This window comes from Lotus japonicus, chromosome 1 (genome assembly GCF_012489685.1).
Source record: "Lotus japonicus ecotype B-129 chromosome 1, LjGifu_v1.2".
NCBI lineage: Eukaryota > Viridiplantae > Streptophyta > Magnoliopsida > Fabales > Fabaceae > Lotus > Lotus japonicus.
The window spans coordinates 7657487-7683675 of NC_080041.1; the positions used below are offsets into that span (position 1 = coordinate 7657487).

General features: G+C 35.5%; 5 protein-coding genes across 8 annotated transcripts; 2 read left to right on the forward strand and 3 right to left on the reverse strand.

Annotated features, from left to right (window-relative positions):
• Positions 1–3529: 3529 nt before the first annotated feature.
• Positions 3530–4298, reverse strand: LOC130731568 (uncharacterized). The gene has a single exon (XM_057583853.1). It carries the CDS (start codon positions 4079–4081, stop codon positions 3770–3772), a length of 312 nt encoding a protein of 103 aa, XP_057439836.1. The 5' UTR covers positions 4082–4298; the 3' UTR covers positions 3530–3769.
• Positions 4299–7837: 3539 nt separating this feature from the next.
• Positions 7838–12391, forward strand: LOC130733350 (cyclin-dependent kinase C-2-like). The gene is made up of 12 exons (XM_057585497.1): positions 7838–8158; positions 8646–8727; positions 8905–8995; positions 9075–9104; positions 9311–9420; positions 9508–9580; positions 9663–9783; positions 9883–10000; positions 10465–10604; positions 10734–10791; positions 11268–11338; positions 11523–12391. Exons 1-12 carry the CDS (start codon positions 8061–8063, stop codon positions 12064–12066), a joined length of 1536 nt encoding a protein of 511 aa, XP_057441480.1. The 5' UTR covers positions 7838–8060; the 3' UTR covers positions 12067–12391.
• LOC130733351 (probable serine/threonine-protein kinase PBL2) lies at positions 12342–16471 on the reverse strand. Of its 2 annotated transcripts, none has more exons than XM_057585499.1 (6): positions 16047–16471; positions 14530–14828; positions 14183–14318; positions 13717–13853; positions 13482–13605; positions 12342–13035 (listed from the first exon to the last, which is right to left on the reverse strand). In XM_057585499.1, exons 1-6 carry the CDS (start codon positions 16099–16101, stop codon positions 12626–12628), a joined length of 1161 nt encoding a protein of 386 aa, XP_057441482.1. In that variant the 5' UTR covers positions 16102–16471; the 3' UTR covers positions 12342–12625. The 2 variants fall into 2 exon arrangements, with proteins under 2 accessions (XP_057441482.1, XP_057441481.1); XM_057585498.1 differs by lacking the exon at positions 16047–16471 and adding an exon at positions 15671–16000.
• Positions 16472–16803: 332 nt separating this feature from the next.
• On the reverse strand, positions 16804–21007 carry LOC130733352 (zinc finger CCCH domain-containing protein 51-like). 3 transcript variants are annotated; one of them, XR_009017448.1, is made up of 4 exons: positions 20835–21007; positions 19953–20725; positions 17287–19635; positions 16804–17176 (listed from the first exon to the last, which is right to left on the reverse strand). XR_009017448.1 is itself a non-coding variant. In XM_057585500.1 (3 exons), exons 1-3 carry the CDS (start codon positions 20869–20871, stop codon positions 19531–19533), a joined length of 915 nt encoding a protein of 304 aa, XP_057441483.1. In that variant the 5' UTR covers positions 20872–21007; the 3' UTR covers positions 17261–19530. The 3 variants fall into 3 exon arrangements, 1 of the variants encoding a protein (XP_057441483.1); XR_009017449.1 differs by having other exon boundaries at positions 16804–17179; XM_057585500.1 differs by lacking the exon at positions 16804–17176 and having other exon boundaries at positions 17261–19635.
• LOC130714240 (uncharacterized mitochondrial protein AtMg00810-like) lies at positions 17083–19085 on the forward strand. Its single transcript, XM_057564172.1, has 3 exons — positions 17083–17116; positions 17399–17466; positions 18060–19085. The coding sequence occupies exons 1-3, from the start codon at positions 17083–17085 to the stop codon at positions 19083–19085; spliced, it is 1128 nt and encodes a 375-aa protein (XP_057420155.1).
• Positions 21008–26189: the final 5182 nt, after the last annotated feature.

The window sequence follows — 26189 nt, forward strand, 5'->3', positions numbered from 1 at the left end:
TTACCGAACATGCAAAGAATAACTATCTTAAAAGTGTCAAAGTGGAGAGAATAATGAAATTCACTAAGGAGATCGGGCTCTAACATGGACAATGCAACATGTTGAAGTTCAAATTGTGCCATACTGCCATTAGGTTTTAAGGAGTTTCATCTTTTCTGCTGCTACTCTTAGCATGGAGACAATTCCTGGTTTGGACTTTGGAGTGTCTGTTCATCTGCATCATAGATTTGAGGTATTGATAAAGTCATTCAAGTTGTTTGGATGATGTGAAAATGAAGAATAGGAAAATAAATCTTACAGGTAACTAGGTATGTTATTACAGGAAAAGGGGATACACCCCAATTAGAGAACAGAATCACATGATCATCACTCTTGAAACTCTCAACAATAGAAAACAAAATATTAAGCTAAACCTGTACCAGTCAAAAGCTGAGAGTACTTGAAATAGATTGCTTTAATTTGTAGCAGACTAGATTGCATAATTGCATGAGATTCATAGATAGTTGTGGAATAATCTATACTGTTGGGTTTAGTCAAACCATCTTTGGATACTTGTTGGCATTAGTGAAAACTGATGTTAGCACTCATTTCAAGACAAAAAGTTAGTGGAACTCTTCTTATGAATTGGAATGAAATTCTGTTTGCATTGCACTCAAATGATACCTAAACATACACTCGAGCTTTTGTGCTTTTGTTCTGATTTCTCTGTTTTAATAAGTAAGATAAATACAAATTCTCTTCAATATATGGTACTTTTAGTTTGTTTCTATGTACATTCTAGACAGAGATTGATTTTCAAGGGCAGTAAATAACTAACTGCACTATTAGATGTTCAAAAACTATATCTTTGGTGGTTAAATTAATCTATCCATATTTGTTAGTTATCATTTATGTAGTTGTCATGTAATTACATGGAAAGATGAGGTCAAATGAGAAAAGGCGCATAGTAATTTTTGTACAATCTTTGATTTGTGGTGGCATGTTTGAACCTTTGAAGACTGCAATTAAATTGTAACCATTATATTTGTTGCATCAAGGTAAGTTATTACAGGTCTTCAACAGAAGAGGTTGCTTACATGAATATAGAAGAGGTTGAGAATAGTTCTATTGTGATTTTAGAGGACCATTCATTTTTCTTTAGTTTCCAAAGTCATTCCATTGTCACCCATAGAGCAAACATTACATAGCATATGAAAACAATGTATTTCAGAATCAATTGTTAGTAAGATATTGTACGGATAACAGTCACCACCACTTGTGCATCAATAGTGTTATTTTTGCACTAGAACTTATATATACTTATTATTTGACAAAAAAATTAAATCAACTATCATAACTTTCCTTTATATTCCTCCGTTTTAATATTTTATGTGTACATGAATCATTTTAAAAAGCAAATTTTCCACCAAATTCAATAAAATCAGGATGTAGAAGACAAAATGGGCCATTAGAGTTGACTATTTTTCTATTGTTTCCCATTTAATGTTGACAAATACATGTCAGATCATTTTCTTGGGAAACAATTATAGTAAGTGTCTATGGAGAGGATACATGGCGATAAAATCAATCAATCCAGCTTTATATATCAAATTTAAATTCTTACACTTTCTGATATTATGAGCTCAAAAAAATTCTTACACTTTTTAAATAGTTATTCAATTAACTAATATTTTCAATTTTTTAAACAAAAATCAAGAGTTCACAATAGTCACTCACCACTCATTATTACCGAGAAAATATGTCAATGGTAATTTTGATCAAAGTGGGGTGAATATGTATTTCTAAAAAATGTGGCTCTTAAAGACTACACTTTTTCAACCTACGAACACAGTCACTTTTAACCACTATGATCGATACTCATCAGGTGATCTCCTTTTAAGTGTGTATCTTAAAATGATGATGTGATATATGAATCTTATAAATTCCACCGCTTACAAGATTGAGACGCCCACTCATAACCATTTTATTTCCTAAAATGATGTGCGAAGTCACCTAATTTATATTCAAGTAAATTATATGATTTTGTGGAGTGAATTATTTTTTATCATGGATACACTTAGTTTTTTTTTCGATAAAAGAAGCAAAAGAAAGAAAACAAAATAGAAGAAGAAACTACTGCCTCAAGAAGGCATCAACACCAAGGGCATCAACATGCAGCAAGGTCGTGACACCAGCCAAAGGAGAATCCCAAAACCACGTCGAGTTCATATTAGACGCTAGCTCCGAGCTTGGCTAAGAAATCAGCAACATCATTTCCTTCACGAAGCAAATGGTGGCAGTGGATACACTTAGTTCAAGAAATTATGAGGAATTCCTTAAGAAAAATTACATGTTGACTCTTTTAATTAGGGAAATATTGATCGAACACAACATGCTATTTCATTTGTATAACTAAAAAATTATGATGATTGAATTATACATTAGGATCACAAAGCTAAATCCTAAATGATAACAAAGAACCTTTGATGAGTGTATAAATTCTTGAACGGGACACGACGAAGTTGAGTTTGTGTTGGCTTCGGGCTCTGCTTCGCTCTGGATGGCTTCTCGTTGCGGTGTGGACCTCCCGCCCCTGTGGTATTTGTAAGAACACTCTAATGCTCAAATCATTAAAGGAAGCGATGAGTAAAGAGAGTAGTGCTCATGTTGCTTCCTTAAATAGCCAAAGGTAAAAGAGGCTAAGGTAACGTCGACATCATTTGCTATCTTGAATGCGGCATGCTATGCGATCAGCCTTCGGATCATTTTGCTGGCAGGTCCTAAACAATGAGGATTACATCAGCTTGAATGTGAAGGTCCAGGGGGTTAAGCCGTTCAGGTAATGCGCAGCCCGCTTTGCGTTCGACTCTTTGATCTTCTGTGCATGTCCTAGTGTCATGTGAAGTGGATGGTGGAAATTGCTTTGGTATGCTGCCAATTCAACCTCCGACGAGGGAAGAAGTCGTTATGTATCATTTAACTCTCTTTAAGCGGAAAAGATTTTAAAAGACTTTTAGTTTATCGGTCTTTTTGCTTACTTAGGGTGTGGTTTGATCACTATCCTAATGTTGCAAACTAATAAGACTAGTTTCATGGTAGCACGACATTTTAGGGTTTGAGGGTATGTTGGCCTAATGTTTCTTTGCTCGAAGTAGTGAGATATGTCATCATTTAGGTTAGATATCGCGGGACGACCATAGGCTCCTGGTTTGTGGAGTGGCCGTGTTTCGTGTGTGTTGTGAGAATACGTCAGGCATGAGTGTTATCTCAATCATCTTAAATATGGGTCAATTAGCCCACAAAAGGGGAATGTTAGGAGACAAGGGGGAGCCAAAGCATCAATGAGTCAGCACTAAAGACATCAAGAGAACCAGACACTACATCTTCATCCAAAATCTTGAGATATTAGGTATATGGGTTATATATCTTATAACTTCTTCACCTCATTCATTTTTAATCAATGTAAGACTTCAATTCACACTTGAATTCTCAACCGGAAACATCTGGAACAGTGTCGGAGAGCCAAAACAAGCATAGTGGAACTAACTAATTAAAATGAAAACAACTTTATTCTTCTTTGACATTTCTCCACGCCTGCTCCCTGCTTGGCATCTTGTATCAGACAATACAAACGAATTTCTTTTTTCACATAAACACCAATTCACCAAAGAGTGGTGATAAATTTTACAGATCCATTCAATCACCAAGTGTAAACAGAGAAGAGAGAAGAAAAATGAGGACAAGAGAGGAATCTAGCTAGGCCCGAGCATGCAATTGTTATTCACATTTTCTACATCAAAATTGCATATCTCATGCTGTCACTTACCATGAGATAATTCATTTCAGAAATCTGTGAAAATTCACCACCAGTTACCCAAACCCCATCAGGCCCATTAACCTGAGGATGGGAGACACATGAAAGCATTGACATGGGAGCTTGAAGAATGCTCAACACAAGCCCCCAGCCATGTTGTCTTCTTCCCCTTTCATGTCCAAACATCTCAACAGTGTTCCCTTGTTGGAACATGTTCTCATCTGCCACCTTAGAGCTCTTTCTTGTGTTGTGAAGGTTCCTTGTCACTGCAGCTAGAAGATGCCACATCTTTAACCTACCTATATATAGAAATACTTAGATTGGAGTGTTGAGGTCTCTGAACTCTGAAGAGAAAATAAAGAGTTGAGACTTGAGAGAGCCAACTCTTTCTTCAAGGCTTTTTATAGTAGTTTGTTTTTAGGTGGTGGGGTTACCTATAGTGCCTGTGTTGATCACAGAAGGTTTGTTGGTGCATTTTGGTTTTACAGAAGGGTAGCTCTCTCATGTTCTCTCTGATTTAGAGTGATTTAGATTTTAGAGCAGTGTGCTGCTCTCTCATTCTTAATCATTAAAATATGGTAATTTCAAAACTCATTGTTATTTGGCACGCAATTATATTATATTTATTACCTTAAAAAAATCGATCATCGGTCAATTATGAGCGAAATATATTCTTTAAGAAAATGTGTTTAGTTATTTATTTGCATAAATGTAAATAGATATATAAACATATTATAAAATAAAGAATGAACAAAACTCTACTTATGAATTGTGTTAAAAGTCAATTCGCATTGTATGATATTCCAACACACTATAACTTGCAAAATTTCTCTTCCCATTAATCAAAGGTGGGGTCTATTACAGACAACTTGTTGGCAAAGCTGCCTAGTTGTACAAAGAGTCTTTCAGCTTTCTATGTTTGGGTTTACTTTTGATGAGTTAATTTTGTACAATGGTTTCATTACTAGTTTTGCCTGAAAACACAAGAAGGAATTTTAAGGTTTAGCTTTGCACTTTACAGTTTCATTTGGCTACAATTTGAAGAATCTCTATTCCTCTAAACACACATGAGGCTTTGGACAATTTTTTTAGCGACTGATCTTATCAAAGTTGAGTGGGTTGATCAATCATTTGATTAGAAACCTCAGCAGAGAATCATAACCGTCGATGATTGATCTTTATATAGATATACATGCACCCTAATACGAGAAAGCAAATTAAATCATGAGAATATTGCAAAGTTCTTGGGTTCCCCACAAATTAAGAGTCAATGTGGTGGTACCAAAATGTGATGCAGACCCTTGTGGTGATATGATATGTCAATGTGTACTGTTGCTCCACTAAAGGAAGCCTTATCAACTTGTGGAAAACATTAAAATTGACAACATTAGTATAATTAATTAGTATTTGACCTACTAAAAAGCTTATGTGAGTCATGTACGTGACTCAATGAAGACCACAAAAGCTAGCCAAGCTTAGATCAAGAAGATGCCACGAGTATTATCCTAAAACAACAAGATCATGATGATTACTTATGCCGAGGAAATCTAATCAGGATCGCTTCACCTCATGATATGTTTCTTCATAACCAAGCTATATCTGTATTTACAATTTTAAAATTAATGAATGTGGACCTGCATACGATTTTCAACAATTTGATCCAGAAACATCATAAGGATAATACATGATCATGCGAAAAATTGTCATCCAACCTCCCATTTAGGCCAAATCAGCCACTCCCTCATAGTCTTACTTTATTGGCTGTGTGCCCTTCGGTAAATAATTTAATAATTCATTTATTGTATAAGTGATTATTCATAAACTAATTTGATGAGTTTTTTCAAATTAGCTCAAACTAACTACATATAATCGCTTATTCATAAAAAATTGATAAATTTATTAAAAAATGTTTAAAATAACTTATTAATAGGTTAATTATACGCTCTTTATATAAGTCTTTCAAACAATTTGCACCTAAGAGTTTATGCTATAAGATAAATTTAAATGAACTCTTTCATATGAGATCTTTGGCATTTGCATGGTTTAACTTCTAGAAATCACATCTTAACTAGAAAATCACTTTGAATCATAAGCTAGGGTGTACAGTAGCTTTTGGAATAATTCCTTTTGAAGTGTGTGCTAGATGCACAAACTGAGAGTCTTCATGCCCAAGACTTCAATCTTTCAAAGATCTATATACATCCCTCACTTAATATTTTAGAATTAAGGTTTATTTTAGAATTTGGGTTAATCCTAACTCTAACCTAAGAATTATTTGTAGTGTGAGAATTATTTTAACTTATATATTCATATTTCTAATTAATGTGAGGTCTTAAAATAAGATAATATAGAGGGCCCTTGTACTCAAAGTAAACCTCCATCAAGTATTGCATTTGAAGCTTTCTGGGGCAATAAAATGCACGGAGAATCTTTTATACAAGTTAATATGATAGATTTAGAGAATGAAAGTGGGATATGCAACTATCTTTAAAAACAATTTTTATACGACCCCATCATATATTGTTATCCCTTCAAAGTTCCAACCATTACTACTCACTTTCATAACAATTATATCGTGTAAATTAGCATTGCTGTAAATTCATTGTCTTTTGGATAATATTTTCTGTGAGCAGGAAAGTAGTTGAGACGAATAATATTAAAAAAGTTTGTGGCCGTAAATTGATGAATTACATATTATCACCACAACTCCACAAGTCTATAACTTTAGGGACTAGGGTGGCCATAAAATAAAATATTTCATGCCATCTTCATCCTTAATTCCTTATTATTATTGCCTTATTGTAGGTTTTTTTTATAGGAAATAGTTTATGGGGTACTTTAAACGCAATAATAATGATAACATTCCTCCCATTTATATAATTGAGATAATTAATTAAGTGGCATGCATGATCTCTTTAATTAAAACAAATTAAATGGAGATAGAGTTTAAAACTCGAAGTCAACTTTGATTTCGTAGTGTTGCCGCCATTGATTCATTTGATTGTAGTGGTGGTAGGCCTTAGAAGAAGTAAAAATAGAAAAAGAAAAAAAAAAGGCTCAAACAAGTTTTTAGTCTTTATAATATACGTTATTTTCAAATTTAATCCTCGGATGTTTCTATTTTCCCTCTAAAGTTAAGGCTTTTATTTTTTACTCTCTTCCATTTTTATAGAAAAAATTGTTCCTAAATATAAGTCCATTTACAATATTAATGAACATTAAATATTTTTTCAAAAACTATCCTTATATTTAATATGAAAGAAATAATGAGATTTTGATATAATAATAACTTAGAGAGAGAAATTCATAAGAAAGTATATAAGAGTAATCTAGGAAAGTGAAGAAATTCTTTTACAAATTTATTACTTGTAATTACTTTTCTTAATCTAAGAGAATTAAGTAAAGTGACCTTATATATAGGAACAGAGGGGGTATCATTGATGTAGTTTTTCCACCACAAAGTGACGGTATCAGCATAAGCAAGGAGCCTTTCAAAATTCTAAATTAGGGTATGATTTCCCAGAGGACTTCAAAGTAAATATAAAATCATTGACTGGATAAGATGTTCGAAACCTTAATTTCAAACCCTAACCGAAAGGTGGGGGATGAGATGTTTTCAGAAAGGTGAGCGAAGGTGGGGGGGGGGGGGGGGGGCAAGGAAGGGGTTGTGGAGCATGGAGGTAGGATAAGTGAAGAGGAAGGGGGAGGTCGGGGTTGGGTGGTGGTTGAGTGGAGCTGGACGAATGGACGATGATTGTGGAAGTTGAGTGAGAGGAAGAAGATGAAGAAGAGAAAAGAAGATGAGAAGTACCAAAATTAATCAAAGAAATTTTAGAATAACAAAAAATGGCATGTGAAAAGTCCACGGGCTAACCCTATAAGCATCATGTGTGCGTTTCGATACATTTTCAATCCACATTAGCACACACTAAATGAAATAACTTTCCCATCTTACCTAACTCTAGCACAAACATATCTAATGACATTACTTATACTTATTTGAATTAAAAAAATATGATCCATAAACCAAAGTCATCAAAAAAATTCTAGGATCTATTTAGATTTGACCATATATGTGAAGATCTGGAACATATTTAACCATTATTATTTTTACATACATTTTTATTTTTATATTTTATCTATTGTTCTGGAGAATGCTGCGGTAAAGTTCACGCGCGCGAAAACCCTGAACCGCAATCCTCAATCAATCATCCGAAGATCTGGTCTGAATTTGAGTCTGAGTGTTTGGAAGATTCATCAAGCAGCCATGGCTGGTCAGCTCAACGTGATTGAATCCGCCACTTGGGGATCCAGAAGTGTCGATTGCTTCGAGAAATTGGAGCAAATTGGTGAAGGCACATATGGGTTTGTCTCAATTTCTCTTCTTCTTTACCTTTCTCCTATCAAAATTTAATCTTTTTTAATGGGGTGGTTCTTTTTTCGCATCATGGAAGATGAAATTTTTTCAAGTCAATGGTAGTTATGCTTGTTTTTGTTGGGCTAGGTTAAAGTTCAATTTTTTTTTTTTTCATTTGGATATTTGTTCCCAATTTTATGACCCTTTTTTTTGGTTTAAACATCCGGTACTCGTTCACCCTTTGGATGCCGTTAGATTTGGGATTTAATCACAGTTAAGGCTTTGCATCCCTCCCCCAAAGTGTATTGTGTGGGGATCGAACCTGAGAGTTCTTCCCAGACACTCGGTCTGCGTTGCCAACTGAGCTAAAACTAATACATTTTATGTTTCTTGAACTCTTTTTCCCATTTAAAGAAAAAAATAGTATTTTTTGCACTTATTGGTGATGTTGTCTGAAGTGGACTGATCTATAACTTCATGTGTTTATGTTTGCAGTCAGGTCTTCATGGCGAAGGAGATCGAAACCGGTGAAATCGTTGCTCTGAAGAGGATACGGATGGACAATGAGAGAGAAGGGGTATGTTAATTCTTTGAGTCTTGAATGTTTAATTTTTTTACTTAGATTATGGGTGCATAACATATTTTCATTGTACATGTTATTCAGTTGGCCTAAATCAGAATTTGCAGTCAAAGTCTGTTAGTTCTGTATTGTGAATTTCTCCTAGGAACTGTATTGTAAATTTTTTCATTGCAGTTTCCTATAACTGCTATACGAGAAATCAAAATTTTAAAGAAACTGCACCATGAGAATGTGATCGAGCTGAAAGAAATTGTGACTTCGCCAGGTATACTTTAAAGATATAGATGTGCTTTGTTTTCAAAATGGTTTAGGATTTATAAATAACATTGTGTTTCTTCTTTCAGGCCCTGAGAGAGATGGACAAGGAAGGCCAGGCAAGTCATCCGTTCTCACATTATTAGCTAATTACTGAATAATAGTACTCATCTATTTTCATATTATTAGCCAATTACTGAATAATAGTACATAACATGCTTTATAGCTCTAGCTGTGTGAATATATCCATCAACTCCCATTGGATTCTCTTTGTTCCATACTAACCTTTTTCACTTGTTTCTCATTGTTGTTTTTGGGATTGCAGATGGTAACAAATATAAAGGTGGTATTTACATGGTCTTTGAATACATGGACCATGATTTAACAGGTCTTGCTGACCGACCTGAAATGAGATTTACAGTTCCTCAAATTAAGGTACGAGTGTTTATACTAATAATTGATTTTTCATATATTAATATTTGTTTATTTTGATGTTGTCTGAGTTGCGTTTCCTTTCTTAAGTGTTATATGAGACAGCTTTTGACGGGGCTTCACTACTGTCATGTAAATCAAGTACTTCATCGTGATATCAAAGGTCTGTGTATTAACAGGGTTATGGTTTTAGATCAGAATGTTGGAAATATTACTACTTTTTGATGTATTTTATTCTGCTGCAGGATCAAATCTTCTTATAGACAATGAAGGAAATTTGAAGCTTGCAGATTTTGGACTGGCACGATCATTTTCTAGTGAGCAAAATGCAAATCTTACAAATCGTGTCATTACGTTATGGTACAGGTAATTGGTGTCAAATTTTTCTTGAGGAGATTGAATAGGGCAGAGGGAGGGGCTATTTGATTGGCAAGTGCATGTATTGAGTTTGTTTTATTTATGTAGACCGCCTGAGTTGCTTCTGGGGACAACGAAGTATGGACCAGCTGTAGATATGTGGTCTGTTGGGTGCATTTTTGCTGAGCTTCTTCATGGGAAGCCCATTTTTCCTGGGAAAGATGAGGTTAGTGATATTTTATATATGATAGTTAAGAGAAATGGGTGCCGAAGTGGTGAGTGATTGATGTGGTGTAGTATTTAGGGTAGATTTGATTTTATCCTGTATATTGCCAGTAGGAAAAAAAAGATTCTTTATATTACATTCTGATTCTCCGGATTCAGTCTCTAAATACATCCTGCCATATTCCTTTCTCTGCATATTATAAGCATATCTCAGTGCAACTCAATTGTTATGATCATTGATGTCTATGTATTTCGAATCTATGGATTCTACTGAAACATAGTACGCTAATAACAATGTTTGGCTAGACTGTTGCATCTAATTTGCTCAATACTTTTCAGAAATCTCATTATTACATCTTTGTCATATCTTGCTTGTATTATATATGGCCTATGCTTTATATCCTAATGGTAATATTTTTTGGTACAGCTTAAATGTAATACATCTTTTGTTTGTAATTATTGTAGCCAGAACAATTAAACAAAATATTTGAGCTGTGTGGAGCACCAGATGAGGTCAATTGGCCTGGGGTTTCTAAGACACCTTGGTATAATCAATTTAAGCCATCAAGGCCAATGAAAAGACGTTTGAGGGATGTTTTCAGGCAGTAAGTATCAAGGCTTGAGCATCATCACTAAGCATATATGTACTTTTATCCACCTAGGAAATAAGGATACAGTCCATATTCTGTGCTTGTAAATTTATCTAAATAGCTTGTTTCCCTGTGACTTTATAGTTTTGATCGTCATGCTCTAGAATTGTTGGACAAGATGCTGACACTTGATCCGGCTCAGGTATCATTTCTTCACTTGTGGGTCTGATTTATTAATTGTTAAATGATTTTGAATTGCTATTTTAAGTGCTTCAATTCCCTGTTATTCCTGTTTTATTTTATATCACTCGACCTGTTTTATATGACGAGGTTAGCCATAGCTACTATTGTTATTTTGTTATTATTATGTATCTCATATACTGACAGATCTCATACTATGCGTAAGATAAAAATGGTGTACATCTGGTTTCCTTTGTGAGAAACTTTCGTAATGTAATAAAAAAAATTGAGACAAGAAAAAAAAAAGAATTGATGGCATAATGCTAGTTTAGACGACTTTGAGAAGTTTTTTTTTTTTTTGCTATGAATATGTCATTTGTAACATAGTTGGGTTTGTGTTATGATTTGCTTATTCACCTCTAGGCTATATGCTTTATGAAAATTAATTTTGTTCATGATTTGTTTCTTAATATTTGTTTGTAAATTTGATTTTTGTAGAGAATTACGGCGAAAGATGCACTTGATGCTGAGTATTTCTGGACAGATCCATTACCATGCGATCCCAAGAGGTAAGACCTAGTTTCTATTTTCAAAATATTAATTTTCCTTGAAATTGTTAGATCGTGATAGGAATAAATACTTGTTCCATTCACTCCTTCGGCTCCTTCCCTTTTAACTTTATTTTGTTTTATGCAACTAATCATTTACTGGTCAACATTCTTCAACTTGCTACTTCTCTTTTGTGTGGCTTAGTTTACCCAAGTATGAGTCATCACATGAATTTCAAACAAAGAAAAAGCGCCAGCAACAAAGGCAAAATGAAGAAATTGCAAAGCGTCAGAAAATGCAACAACCACAGCCGCACACTCGTCTTCCCCCAATTCAGCAGCCTGGGCAACATGCCCAAATGCGGTCAGGATCTAAGCAGCCAATTCATGGCTCTCAACCTCAAGTTGTTGCAGGACCTTCTCATCATTATGGGAGGGCTCGAGGTCCACCTGGTGGGCCAGGAAGATATCCTCCCAGTGGAAACCCCAGCGGAGGATACAATCACCCAAATCGTGGAGGTCAAGGAGGAGGTGGTTACGGCAGCGGGCCTTATCCTCCTCAAGGGCGAGGGGCACCTTATGGGTCCAGTGGTATGCCTGGTGGTGGTCCTCGTGGTGGAGGTGGCGGTTATGGGGCTGGAGCTCCAAACTATCCTCAACAAGGCGGTCCATATGGGGGCTCAGCAGCTGGTCGTGGCTCAAACATGATGGGTGGAAATCGCAATCAACAGTATGGTTGGCAGCAATAAATTAATTTTCTTGTAATGTGGTGATGCTCTGATAAATTTGAGAAATATCAGACAAATCAATGGGTCAAGTGCCCGAGAAAATATGAGATATAGTCTCAATGGATAGTAGAATATTGAGATACAATATTCCCATCACTTGAAGTTCCTGGAAGCCTTTGTGATGCATGCACCTTAGGTAATGTTTGATTCCCCTGGTCATAAGGGGACCACAAAAATGAAATAAACCTCTGATTTTGTAGTTTCATAATATGCATGATATTCCTGTCCAGGATATATGAATAATAGCAGCATGCATCTAAATATATAAGTCTTCTTTTCTTACTGATATTTTTTTCCAGGATTGAACCTTGTGCAATATTTATTTTCCTTGCTTTTACAATATAATACAATTTGCTTCATAAATTGTTCCCTGTAAGCATTGCAATGCTTTCCCATAAGAACCCCAAAAAGATAGTATAGTCCCGTGCTTCAATGAAAATTATTCACTTAGCCACACTATGAAAGAAGAAAGCACTTGTTGGGATGTAGAAGCATTAGATTCCATATAGAGAAAAGCAGCTCAGATTTTGTTACTATTGCCAACTAACTTTTGGGAATGACTAGAATAATGCTTGGTTGCATGATTCCCATTTCCACATTTTAGGTTCCTTGGGATTGAACTTGAGGAATGTAGTGCTTCCAATGCAGCTAGAACATCAACCATGTGTGGTCTAAATTTGGGATCCATATTCAGGCATTGGAGAGCAAGTGCAGCTGCAGCTTGTGCTCCTTTCTTGGAGTATTGACCACCCAATCTGGTATCCATGACTCTAGAAATTCTTCTGTTGTCACTCAGGAAGGGCTTTGCCCAATCCACCAGTGTTTCTTCTGAAAATGCAGCCTTCTCATCTTCAACTACACGCCTTCCTGTTAGCAACTCTAACAAGACAACACCAAAGCTGTATACATCACTCCTTGGGTTCAAATGACCTGTTTAGCCAAGGCCAATTTATTATATAGAGGAAAAGTAATGGTCATCAAACTTAGAAATCATGACATATAGCACACAAAATGGAAGATTATTTAGTATTTATCTGATATATGTAGAATGCTTCGTGCATGTTTAGAAATTAATTATGGGGAGAAGCTTCTGTGAGTAGCTTCTGAGTGTCAGAATTGATTCTGAAGAAAGAATCTGATTTTGAAGTGAACATGTTTGGTTCATGTTGTTGAAGAGAATCTTATTAAGTTATTGTAATACTATCTTTAGTTTTTTTATTAGTTGTGCATGTAGGTGCTGTCATCACACAAGAACTGTTTTTGCTTGTGTCCCAGTTGCTCCTTGCTTCTGTTATTTCTTCTGGTATTGTCCTACTCAAAATCCAAAAACTAAGAACCTAACAGGTAAAAAAAGAAAATTGGAAAGACAAATCTACCTGTAGCTACATACTCTGGTGCAGCATAACCCTGAGTTCCAATAACTCTCGTTGAAACATGAGTGTTATCTCCAGTAGGGCCATCTCTTGCCAAGCCAAAATCCGAAAGTTTTGCATTGAAATCCTGCATAAATTTCAGTGCTACTCTTTCAGCATGGAGACTCACATGTAAATCAGCAGATGTGGTGATTGTGGTCTTCTCAGGTCCTCAAGCCAAGTTTTTAGAGTTACTTACAGAATCAAGTAGGATGTTGGAAGCCTTTAAATCACGATAGATGACATTTGGATGAAGGGAATGCAAGAATGTCAATGCTCTTGCAACAGAAATTGCAATATTGACCCGTGTGATCCAGGATATTGGTTGAACCCCCTCTGTAGAAACAGTTTTTAGTTCTTAAAAATAGAAAATAGAAAGAAAAAAACTCGTTTGATATGAACAGTTTTCAAAGCAGTTCTCATGAATGTTTTCTATTTTTGTTTTTAGTTTTCAAGTAGTAGGTCTTCAGTTCAAGAAAACTTGTAGCTCAAACAATTTCTTTCTTCTTTTCATAAACAGTTTTTGAAACCTGAGAATGAAATCAAACAAAGCCATAGGCCTTATGAAAAGAAATTGTGACTCATTTCAAAAACAATATGTTGTACACTAGTATATAGTGGATTATTTGAAACAAAATAATCTGAGAGTGCAATGTACCACTTACTTCTGAATAAATGATTCTCCAAACTTCCTTTCGGCATAAACTCATAAACTAGTAGCCAGTTTTTACCTTCTGAGCAGTAACCAATAAGTTTCACCAAATTTTCATGCTGATGTTGTCCTAGATAATTGACTTCTGCCTGCCAACAAAAAGAGCAGAAAATCAGCCAAGACCAACCAGTTATCAGTGTTTGGATACCAGCTAAGTGCACCGTGAACGGGTTTTCATCTCAATCCGTGAGAAGAGTTACATCCACTTTTTGTGTCGAAGTGAGTGCTAACATCCGTTTACACTGATGTCAACGAGTATCCAAACATTTCCTTAGACATAAGACTTTGAATTGCACTTACAAGCCATTCATTCTGGCCTTGGAAGCTTTCTGGCTTAAGCTTCTTAATGGCCACCACAATCCCAGTTCCTGGTTTTGTAGGAGCACCAGTGTTCTCATCTATCCATCCCTTGTAGACAAACCCAAACCCTCCCTCTCCAATTAAATTTTCTTGCCGGAAGTTCTTTGTGGCCTCCTTTAGATCATTGAAGGTAAAGGACTTGAGATTGTTGGACACGAATTTGTCTATATTTGATGCTGAAGTTTTCAAAGTAACTTTTTGTTCAGGAGAATTTTCCTTACTTTGAGACTTTGTACTTCCTGAGAGTAGATGAGATGCAAGTTAAAAGCAGCCATTAGAACAACTTACTCTGGCATCTACCTATGTCATAATAGGTACTGAGAATTTGAGACTGACATAAAACTTGAAAGACCATCAAATGATTTTTCATGAACTGCAGTTTTTTTTTTTCTGTCTTACTCTGAATCTTCAACATTATGATCTCACACATCCAATTTGGCATGCATAAGCAAACATATGCACATAGATTTTCACTCCTGGTTTTCATCTCTATCTAGCAGACTAGCACATCTTTGTGGAGTTACTAACCTTATACCAGAAATTTTTAACTAGCCAAAGAAAACGTACTAACTGAACCAACCAACTTAATATCTATGTTTGGTATATATATATATATATATATATATATATATATATATATATGAAAGAGGATGGCTTGAATACATAATTTCTTAAGATTCGGATTGAGTCTAACTCAACCCCAAAAAAAAGATTTTACTTGAAATAGCCATGGGCCAAGTTGATACTTGTGCTTAAGCTTTCTTAAGATTCGGATTGAATCTAACTCAATCCTAAGAACTAGCTCATACGTCAGGCAGGACCATCATGGGCGGTAAAACTCTCTCTAACAGGGTATTGAAATTTCGAATTTTGAAGCGTTAACTGAATGATTTTGGGCATTTTTCACAACAAATGTTGAGTATGGACTACCACCTTTTTTATCATTCTTATTTTGTTTGAAGGGGAAGATGTTAAAAACTTACACCAATATCCAGAAACACTACAAAAGTCAACCAACAGAAAATGCAAGTAATTGCATCTCAGAAAAAATGCAAAAGTATTCCAAATTATGTTGTTGAACCTGAATCAGAGCAAAGAAGCCTCAGAATCTCCATTTTGTCAGACCAAATTTTTACAAACACGATTTGATCCTGGAAAGCTAAGGACTTGAGAACAGTACACAAATAAGAAAGTAAAAAGGTCCATTCAAGCATGGCATATCCTATTGTCCGCTAATGTTTCATGGTTAAAGTCAATGAAAAATTGTTTTAATCTTTAGAAAACATCGCCTCCTTCCTCTTTCAGTGGAAATCACAAAGAGAAAAATATGGAAGCATCCACTATAACAAAAATTAACTAAAAACAAATGGGCAAAAACAGATAAAGATAAACACATATAGTACCACCAAAGAAGAACGTGACAGACATGGACATGATTAAAATAACCAAAAACTGACCAAAATGACTTGTGGAAGACACATGAGCAACTGGTTTTCTGCAACAGTTTCCCATGATGAAAGTTTTCTTTTCCCCTTCTTCTCAGGGTAGAACAGCAACAGTCATGAAGGAAAAACACAAAATGATGAAAAGGGTGTGAATAAATAAGCCCCCAAAATGGAAGTGTGTATCATGTTGGCAAGAAGAAAAGGTCCAAGGCAGGGCCATAGATAGAGAAAGAAGTGAAGTGAAGAAAGGGGTACTTCATTGAACCAATATGAAATCATAAATGGTTTGTTCAAGTTTGACTCTTGAAAGAGTGCATGGGCTAAGCTCTTTGTTTGGGTCAATCTGCCAACATTTAATCTCTGGGTGGAGTTTGACTCCAATATACAGTTTGAAATCTTCTTCCATTCTTATTCTTTCTCATGCTTTTTATAATTGACATCTTAATATTTTATTAGTAAGACGATAAATTGAGACACTTATTTTATGAATATCTTCATCCTAAAATGAAGTCATATATTCCTATTTGGTATCTCTCATCCTGTTGGTCCAATAAAATTATGTTATGTCAATTAAAAATTACTCATCTAAATTTTTAAAGGCCATATTTATTTAATTGATGTGATACAATTTTACTAGTGTGATAGGGTAAATTTAGTTCAGGGGATTTTGTTCCCTTGATCCAGTGTGGGCTCATGACAGCTTCGTTTGGAAAATAAGAGAAAGAATAGTCAACATGAATTTACACTATATCTTCCAAACAATATCATATGTCAAAGGGCTGTTATTATTGCTATATTGTAAAGTTCAGACTTAATTTTGTAAAGTTCAGACTTAATTTGTTAACCAAGTGGGTTGGAGGCGGCTTCAGGGGCAGACCAGGATTTTAGTTCCACGGGACTAAGATCAAAATTGTCACACATATCAATTTGAATGCTTGCCCTTAATTCCCCACGTCTTAGTATCGAAATCTTGTCGTCAAAGCAACCGTTAACTCAGCGGTTAGTTGCATTTGAGATGGCCTAGATTGAAGAGAGGTTTGAATGCTCCATGTCTGGCAGTAACAGTGTCAAATACATACAGAGTGAGTCTTGCCAGTTCCTTGATGAAATGAGCCTATGGTTGTCTCTCCCACCTTAACTTCCTGCTGCCCATACAAGAAACTCAATATTATGTCGTCATTGTAAATGCTTGAATCCTTGTTTGAATTTAATGATGAACCACAATATTAAAGAATCTTTTGTTATATTGTACCTCAGGTTAAGAAAAATGAAAAATCTGTAACTGGAAATTAATTCAGTATCAAACTGATTACAAACAGAACCAGTGTGTGCTGTTAACATGTAATCAAATATCACTCTATTAGATATTCTTGTTGGGCCGCAAGAGGATAAACCGGGGATCATCACATTGGGCTTACATGAGCACACCAAAGTAGATTGGACACCACATCTTTCACCCAAAACCTTAAGGTATTAGGTGTATGGGTCCTCTCACTTATAAAGTGCTCAATACTCATCTAATATTCCAATGTGAGACTTCTTACTCACACTTGAATTCCCAACAATCTCTCTAATGAGTCCATATCAAGCGGAAACCCTCAAAATACTTGCACCGTCGTTGGATCTTCGTCAACAGGACACGCTGCCTAGCCACCATTGCTAGGAAGACTTTCGACACAAGGAACCTTCACGATGATCGCTCTAACCATTGGTTCTGATACCACTGTTAAGTTCAAGAAGTCTAGGAATGAGAAAATACATTTTCTCTTATCTTATTAATCATAATCAAAGAGTCATTAAATAGGCTGATACATCACAGAAGGGAAATAAACGTGCAGTGCTACAAAATAGGAAAACTGGTGCAACGTGCAAGTGCTACAACTGACTCCTAAAGACTAGGTAAAACAGATAGTGACTCTATCTAAAACAGAAAAAACAAACCAAATAAACAACTGACATCTAAATAATTTATTTCAACAGCCTCGTTAAACTTAATGTTTCAAACATAAGTTTAATGAACCAAAGTCTAAAACACTTGATCAACCACTCTTCGCTCCGGTTGCACGACTTGATCAACCACCAGGTTATGTTAAAGTTGGACAAGAAGAAAAGGTGTACAAGTTAAAGAAGGCTTTATATGGGTTAAAACAAGCCCCAAGGGCTTGGTACAGTCACATTGAAGCCTATTTCTTGAAGAATGGATTTCACAAATGTCCTTATGAGTATACACTCTTCGTGCGATTTGAAGGAAGAGGTAAGATGCTTATAGTTTGCTTGTATGTGGATGATTTAATTTATACCAGTAATGATGAAGTGATGATTGAGGAATTTAAGAAATCCATGATGTCTGAATTTGAGATGTCTGATCTTGGTTTGATGCACTATTTCCTTGGCATTGAGGTTGAGCAATCCTCAAGTGGTATTTTTATCTCTCAAAAGAAGTACACAAGAGAAATTTTAAAGAGATTTCAGATGGACAGATGCAGTCCGGTGAGAACACCAGCAGAAACAAGTCTAAAGCTTGTTAAGAATACTGAAGGAAAAGGAGTTGATGATATTCTTTACAAGCAACTTGTTGGAAGCCTCATGTACCTAACTGCTACAAGACGAGACATTATGCTTGCTGTAAGCCTCATTAGCAGATTCATGGAAAATCCAAAAAGGATGCATCTCATGGCAACAAAGCGCATTTTGCGGTACTTACAAGGAACAAAAGAATATGGGATATTTTACAAGAAAGGAGAGAAATCAGATTTGATTGGATTCACGGATAGTGATTATACGGGAGATCAAGATGATAGGAAAAGCACATATAGTTATGTCTTTATGTTTGGTTCCGGAGCTGTTTCATGGTCATCAAGGAAGCAACCTATTGTCACACTTTCAACTACTGAAGCAGAGTTTGTATTGCGTGAACTGACAAAGGGGAAAAGTGAAGATCAAGTGGCTGATTTGTTCACAAAACCACTTAAATTAGCTGCATTCCAAAAACTTAGAGTATTGCTTGGAGTATGCACATTGGAAGCAACCGTGCAAGGGAATGTGTTTTAGACTTTGATTCATTAAACTTATGTTTGAAACATTAAGTTTAAGGGGTTGTTGAAATAAATAATTTAGATGTCAGTTGTTTATATGGTTTGTTTTTTCTGTTTTAGATAGAGTCACTATCTGTTTTACCTAATCTTTAGAGTCAGTTGTAGCACTTGCACGTTGCACCAATTTTCCTATTTTGTAGCACTGCACGTTTATTTCCCTTCTGTGATGTATCAGCCTATTTAATGGCTCTTTGATTATTATTAATAAGATAAGAGAAAACGTATTTTCTCATTCCTAGACTTCTTGAACTTAACAATTCTGGGATCAAATAGTCAAGAAAATTAAGCAAAATGAATAAGACCTAACCCCTCCGTTTTATCCTCCGTATGTTTTCAACTCTTTGCATAGTTTATGGCATCACTCTTCAACACAGAGAGATCATGGAACCTGTTGAGTGAGATTATTTATTATCCTCAGCCGTCTTCTTGTGTATCTCATGAGCCACATTAAAAGTGCCAAGTGTTGGCTGGTTGCAGACAAAACACTTTTTATTCTTTGCATGATGCTGCAAATAAAACGAACAGAAAGTTAGACATCATAGAATAGATTGAAGTTAAGCACTACTACATTAGACAAATCACAAGTCCAAAGGACTGCAACATATAGTCATATAGTATGCACTAATTACATGTCTGATAAATCTACAATTCCTACAGAGCTGAACCATTTAATCAACCAGAGTAATTAATCAGCCATATTATATCATATAACAGCAACATAATGTGATCTAACTTCAATGAGTAGTAAAATCTAAAATACTTTGATAACATGAAACTTTTACCAATTGAAACTTAATTGCAACAGCTGTAAGGGTATGTATACCTTCAATGCACAATGCTCACAGAAGTAGTGCTTGCACTTGGTTACAACAGGATCCACAAATGGCTTATTACAAATGAAACACACAAACGGCAATGAATCATCATCATCTTCATCCGACGTCACATTATCGCCCTCCTCATCTGCATCCTCACCACTTGCAGCAGCCAACAATCTCATCTTCCTTGCTTTCTCAGCTTCATCCCATTCTTTCTCCAACTGCCACCCGAACTTATAGTCCCCTCGATCGTGCATAAACTTGCAGGAATCACCATACCCGCAATAACCAGCTTCCTTGTAATCCTTACAAATGTCAGGCTGATAATCAAATCTCGCTGAAACCCTAATATGAGCTGAAGCCCTGAGAGGACCATGTGCCCCACCAGCTTTCTCGCTCGCAATCGTTTGCTCTCTACGGAATCCAGCCTTGTAGTCTTTATAACCATTCATCCCCTTGTACAACAACTTTCCATCCCCCTTCAGACTATTGCTCCTCTTCGCCGCTTGCTTAAGCGCCCTTTCGCGTACGGCTCGAGCATCTTTCGAAAATTCAGTCTCAGTCTCTAGGGTTGCAGTTGCTTTGCTATCATGTTGAAGTTGAATCTCTTTTGAAGACTCAAACTGAAAAACTGGTTGTTTCCCTGATTCTTCTTCAATTGGTTCAGCACATGCATAGGGTTTTGGAGATTCATCATCATCATCATTTTCACCATGATCAATTGTTCGTTTCCTAATATTCATCTTATTCACTGGTTTTCTGAAGAAACTACTACACACTGAAAAATCATAGCAAAGAAAAAGTTGAAGATAATTGACATGAAGAAATTGCATAGAAAAGAAGCAAAACAAGAAAGTTCTACTGCGATGTGAAGATAGATAACATACCTTGTTCAGATTTGGCGAATTGATCGGAATCATCCATGCTTAGAATTTGATTTGAGCTTCGGCGACGGCGGTGGGGCGACGGCGAGGTCCGGCGAGAGGAGCGAGCGGTTCAAGGCCGCGACGGTGGGGGAAGCGTCGGCGTGAAGACTGAAGAGGCTTTGACGTTGTTGAGGGAAGAGAACCATTCGGTGCTTGACGAACACGCCAATGATTTGGGCTGGGCTTTGATTCGGCCCACTATTAGCCCCAATAATTAACAGCCCAAAGCTGAAGAGAAAAAAAAACACGGAAAATCATGAGATTTCCTTTTTTTTTCGTCGGGGTATCCATGGCCGATAACATTGACTAATTTCATCACAGTGGATGTCCGTACTAAGCGGTAAACAGCTGATCACAATATACACTACATTTTCACACATTTTGGTTGAGATTTCCTTTGAGCACAACAAAAGAGTATAAACATAGTACTTGACTGAAAAAGCATTTTAAGTTAGTGTATGAGATTTCCTTTTTTTTAGAGTTATTGTATTCATCGTCGGCAATAATGACTAATTTTATCATTGTGGGTGCTCGCACTAAATGGTAAACAGTTTGGTCACAATATGCATTTTATTCTTATGAGCGAGGATCGAACCCCCAATCTCATGATTAAGAGACGAAATGAGCTAACTACTACAACACACCTTGTGATTGAGATTTATATTCAGCAAAAGCAAAAGATATAAACATAGAACTTGACTTGGAAAAGCTAGTAGGGAATTTTAACATCAAGCCTTTTGATCAGAACACTAAGTAGCATCAAGAAAATAATGCAATTATAAAAGTACGAATCAAGTTATCTCAAGAGAAAGGTAATATATATCTAGCTTAGAACACAATGATTTTTCAGAACATTCAATGTTTGGGGATATGCCTTTCCTCTTGGATCTGCCAGCTTGGTTATTTTGAGAATGGATGATCAATGATGTATATGTGGACATGACAACAAAGCTAGGACAAGGGACAACCGGACAAGGACAATAACGTGTACTCTCCTATATTTATATGGTCCCTATTTTTTTCGTATGTATGTATAAACAGAAGGGTTTTCTTTTAAAAAGTGACTTCGAATAAAATAGGTTGGTTTGGTACACATAAAATAATTTTCAAAAGAAGTGTGTTTGATTTCTAGTGAAAAGCACATTTAACTAACATATTTAATTTTCAAGCTATTTTTTCAACTGAACGAAGTTGTTGGATTATTGTAAAAAAAAAAACACATTCACATCATACATCCAATTTAATAGATATAAAACACACACTAACTCGCTGGAAAACATACACAAAAATCATGGTAGAAACTAGAAAACATACACAAAAGGAACAAACCTGAGATACTTTCTTCGTGCCTGAGAGACAATTTTATCCGTATACCAACATTCACAACATAGTGTAGTTAGTTCTTCTAATAAATGTTTTATTTGTTCACAATACTCAAATTTTAGACTTTACTTCAAGAAAATCATATATATACCACATGGACCAATTCTGTGGAAATTTTGAAAAAAGAATTGTATTAAGTTCTCACAATTCTGATATGAGTGTGTTGAAGATTATAGGTCTCAAGAATACAATTCATAGGAATCGATCACTTAACTTAGAGATTCATGCAAACACTTTTTACCACTGCAATCGTCATCTATTAGGTAAAATTCTAAATTGCCACCTTAGTGAAAATGTGCCGGTGGAATCCACATTAAAAATCAGTTATTGTAAGTGTTACGTTCAAAAAAATTGTTTGAATATTTTTTAAAACATGTATACCAAATGCAGCAATTTAAATTCCCAACTTGAATTCTTAGAAATTTAATAAAATTCTCCTCACCAAATTCTTATAACTAAGTTTAATTTATGGCTTAATACATCAGAAGGCCCCTGAAATTGTAAAGGGAATCAATTCCAGGGCCTGTAAAACTTTCGCATCAAATTGGGTCCTTAAGAATTTTTTTTTAATTCAATTAAGGACAAAGTGTGCCAGCCGCTGATGTGGCTCGATTTTTAGTCCGTCACATTATCCACGTGGCTTTTATAATTTTTTTAAATGACAACTTATGCCACATGTTTTAATTTTTTAAAATCTTAAATTATTTTTTATTCCAACTCATTTCAATTATAAAAAACTAACCTATCTTTAAAAAAATAAAATCCTAACCTAATCTTCTCTGGAATTATCGATGAAGAAGGAAGAGGGAAGAAGAAAAGGAAGAAGAGAAGGAAGAAGACCATGAAGCCGCCCTTGCCTACGACGGCGTCGCTCCCTCCCTCCGTGGCCTTTGCCTCGACCTTAACGCCCCCTCCTCCGATCTCCACCACCATCACTGGCCTCTGCTCGACCTCAACGCCCCCTCCCCTGATCTCCACCATTACCGCTGGCCTCTACTCGACCTCAATGCCCCCTACTCCGATCTCCACCACTACCGCTGGCCTCTGCTCGACCTCAATGGCCTCTCCTCCTATCAAGGTCAGATTCCATTTCAATTTCTTCTTCATAACTTGTTTCTCAATTTCCCCCCAATTTTTGATTTTGGGTTTACATGGTTATGTCTCATTGGTTTGATTCTGGGTTTGGTGGGTTTTGCAGGTGGGGTTTTATGAAAATTCTGCTGGTTTGATTATGGGTTTGGTGGTTTGATTCTGGGTTTCATGGTTTGATTCTGGGTTTAGTGGTTCTCCAATCCAAGAGTATATTTGATTTTGGTTTGATTCTGGGTTTAGTGGGCAAAAAAAAAAGAAGTTTTCCTTCACAGTATACGAATGGATTTCCAATCCAAGAGTATGCTTGGCCAGCCTATGAAGCTTTCATCTGCATGTTCTATGCGTGTTTCTAGTTCTCAGTGGAAAGGTGGGCATCTTTTCTACTATTAATTGCTGCTGGAAATCTTGTTGATTGTATTGAAGGCAACTCAAGGAATTTTGCTGTATGCGTGGAAAAGCTAGGGAGTTTAGTTAGTCAGATTGGAGGTAGTTTGGGGGTTCTGAAATTCAATGGCCTTGGGGGTTCAATTTGGGGGTGAAAATGTTTAAATTAGGGATTGGTTATAGGGATTATTAGATTAGATTAGGTTATTTATTAAGTTTTTAAATTTTTTTTCTAATTATTTAATTGAGTTGGAATTAAAAATAATTTATTATTATTTTTTTAATTAAAAAATAATAATAAAAGCCACGTGGAATTGATGACTGGGATAAAATTGAAAGCTGGCACACTTTGGCCTTAATTGAATTAAAAAAAAATTTCTAGGGACCCAATTTGATGCAAAAATTTTCTAGGTCCTGGATTTGATTCCCTTTACAATTACAGGGGCCTTCTGATGTATTAAGCCTTAATTTATTTATAGATCTATGCATGAGAGCATGAGTATCTAAACGATTAATTATTCCCTCATCCTTATATTAAAATCAGGAAAATAGTACTATCGATCAGTTCATAATTTGATTAGATAGATCTAAGTGATGAAGGCATGATTTTTGACTGTTTGAGTTTAATAGAAATTAGAAAGCTGCAAGGATTTCAAACTTGGTCATATTCGTTGTTTTCATTTAAGCCATAAAATATTTTTTTGTCGTATTATTCCAAATCATTTTAATTTGCATGTGATGTGAACAAATCAGTCGAGACTCACGATTTGATACACCACTTGCGTGATTGCGTCACAGTAAATTTTAAAAAAATTGGATTTGCATGTCATTAGTATAATCTGTTCAAATATGGCTTTTAAATTATTCAGTGTCAATTTTCCAACTAAACATGATTTGCATGTCATTAGTATAATCCGTTCAAATATGTTGCTTCTTAAACTTATTTATGTATATGGCTATACTCACGAGGGTGGCTCAATTTGGAAACAACTGAGGTTTTGGACCTATTATATATATTTGTCCATGCTCACCAGTCACCAAATTAAGGAGTTCAATTGCCAATACAATTGTTTGCAGTGTGGGAAGAGATTTTGGATTCAATACTCGTACAATCCACATGGAGAGGGATAAAGAACTTTAATTCACTGTGATTAATTAAATTCCAAGTTCAAAATATATAGTTAGGCGTTAGCATCCGAATAATAAACACACATATTGGGTTATTTATAAATAAATAAATAAATAAAACTTATTTGTCCATATACTACAAAAAAATGTTGTGTCAGTTTACCAAACCGTCATTATTTTAAGTTTAATACGGCAGTTTCGTGACCCGTATAATTGGAAAATAATTATAGCGGCTTACTTTAACAAAGCAACGGTTTAAACAATTGTTTTATACAACATATGAAAATGTACAATGTGAATATTATAGCGGTTGAAAATCGTCATTTTATGCAACACGTGAAGTGGTACAATCTGTATATTATAGCGGTTAAAACTACAATTTTTAAGCAATTGAATTGTGAGTTACGACAGGTGTAACGTAGTTCACCTTAAACCGCCGTTTTATATGAATGGTGAAAGAAATTACAGCCGAAACTAAAAACCGCAGATTATGTGAAAAGTGGGGGTTGAAACCGCTGCAAATTGCAAAAAAAACCTACGCAAATTGCACAGCTTTTTGTAGTGATGTTTTCACAGCTTTGTCAAAAAGAAAATATAACTCACAAGCTAAAAAAAAGTCTGATCTGTTAATGTGAGATGCTGAAAAACTCAAATTTGAAAGGAGGTTTGGCTCAAGGCTACTTAAGAAAATAAAAAAAAAATGTTTGAGGAATAGAAAAACAATTATTAGTCGAGTATTTTTTTTAGAATTGCAATCACAATTTTTTTAAATAAAAAATCGATGATCTTTTGAGGACCTTTATTGAGCTAAAGTTGAGTTTTGGTAGTTACACCTAAAAAGAAGCTATGATTCAGAAGTAGAGACAAAAATGACATCTCGGAAAGGCATTATAAACAAAATATTACTGGCTGCTGTGCTAGTTCTTTGAAATCATCCCATAGAAATTAGAAAGTAAACTTTCGACAAAAGATGTTTAAATCTTTGTTAAACGTTAAGGCTTCGTTTGGTTGGAGAGAGGGGAAAAGAAAGAGAAAGAAAACACGGAAATCGATGAGTGAACTTGGATTAAACCTTAGTCCAAATTCACTCATCGATTTTCGTGTTTTCTTTCCCTTTCCTTTCCCCTCCCTCGAACCAAACATAGCATAAACTCTCCTAGGACAAGGGACAACCGGACAAGGACAATAACGTGTACTCTCCTATATTTTTATGGTCCCTATTTTTTTCTTATGTGTATAAACAGAAGGGCTTTCTTTTAAAAAGTGACTTCGAATAAAATATGTTGGTACAAATAAAATAAGGGGTTGTCTAAATGACTTATGATAAAG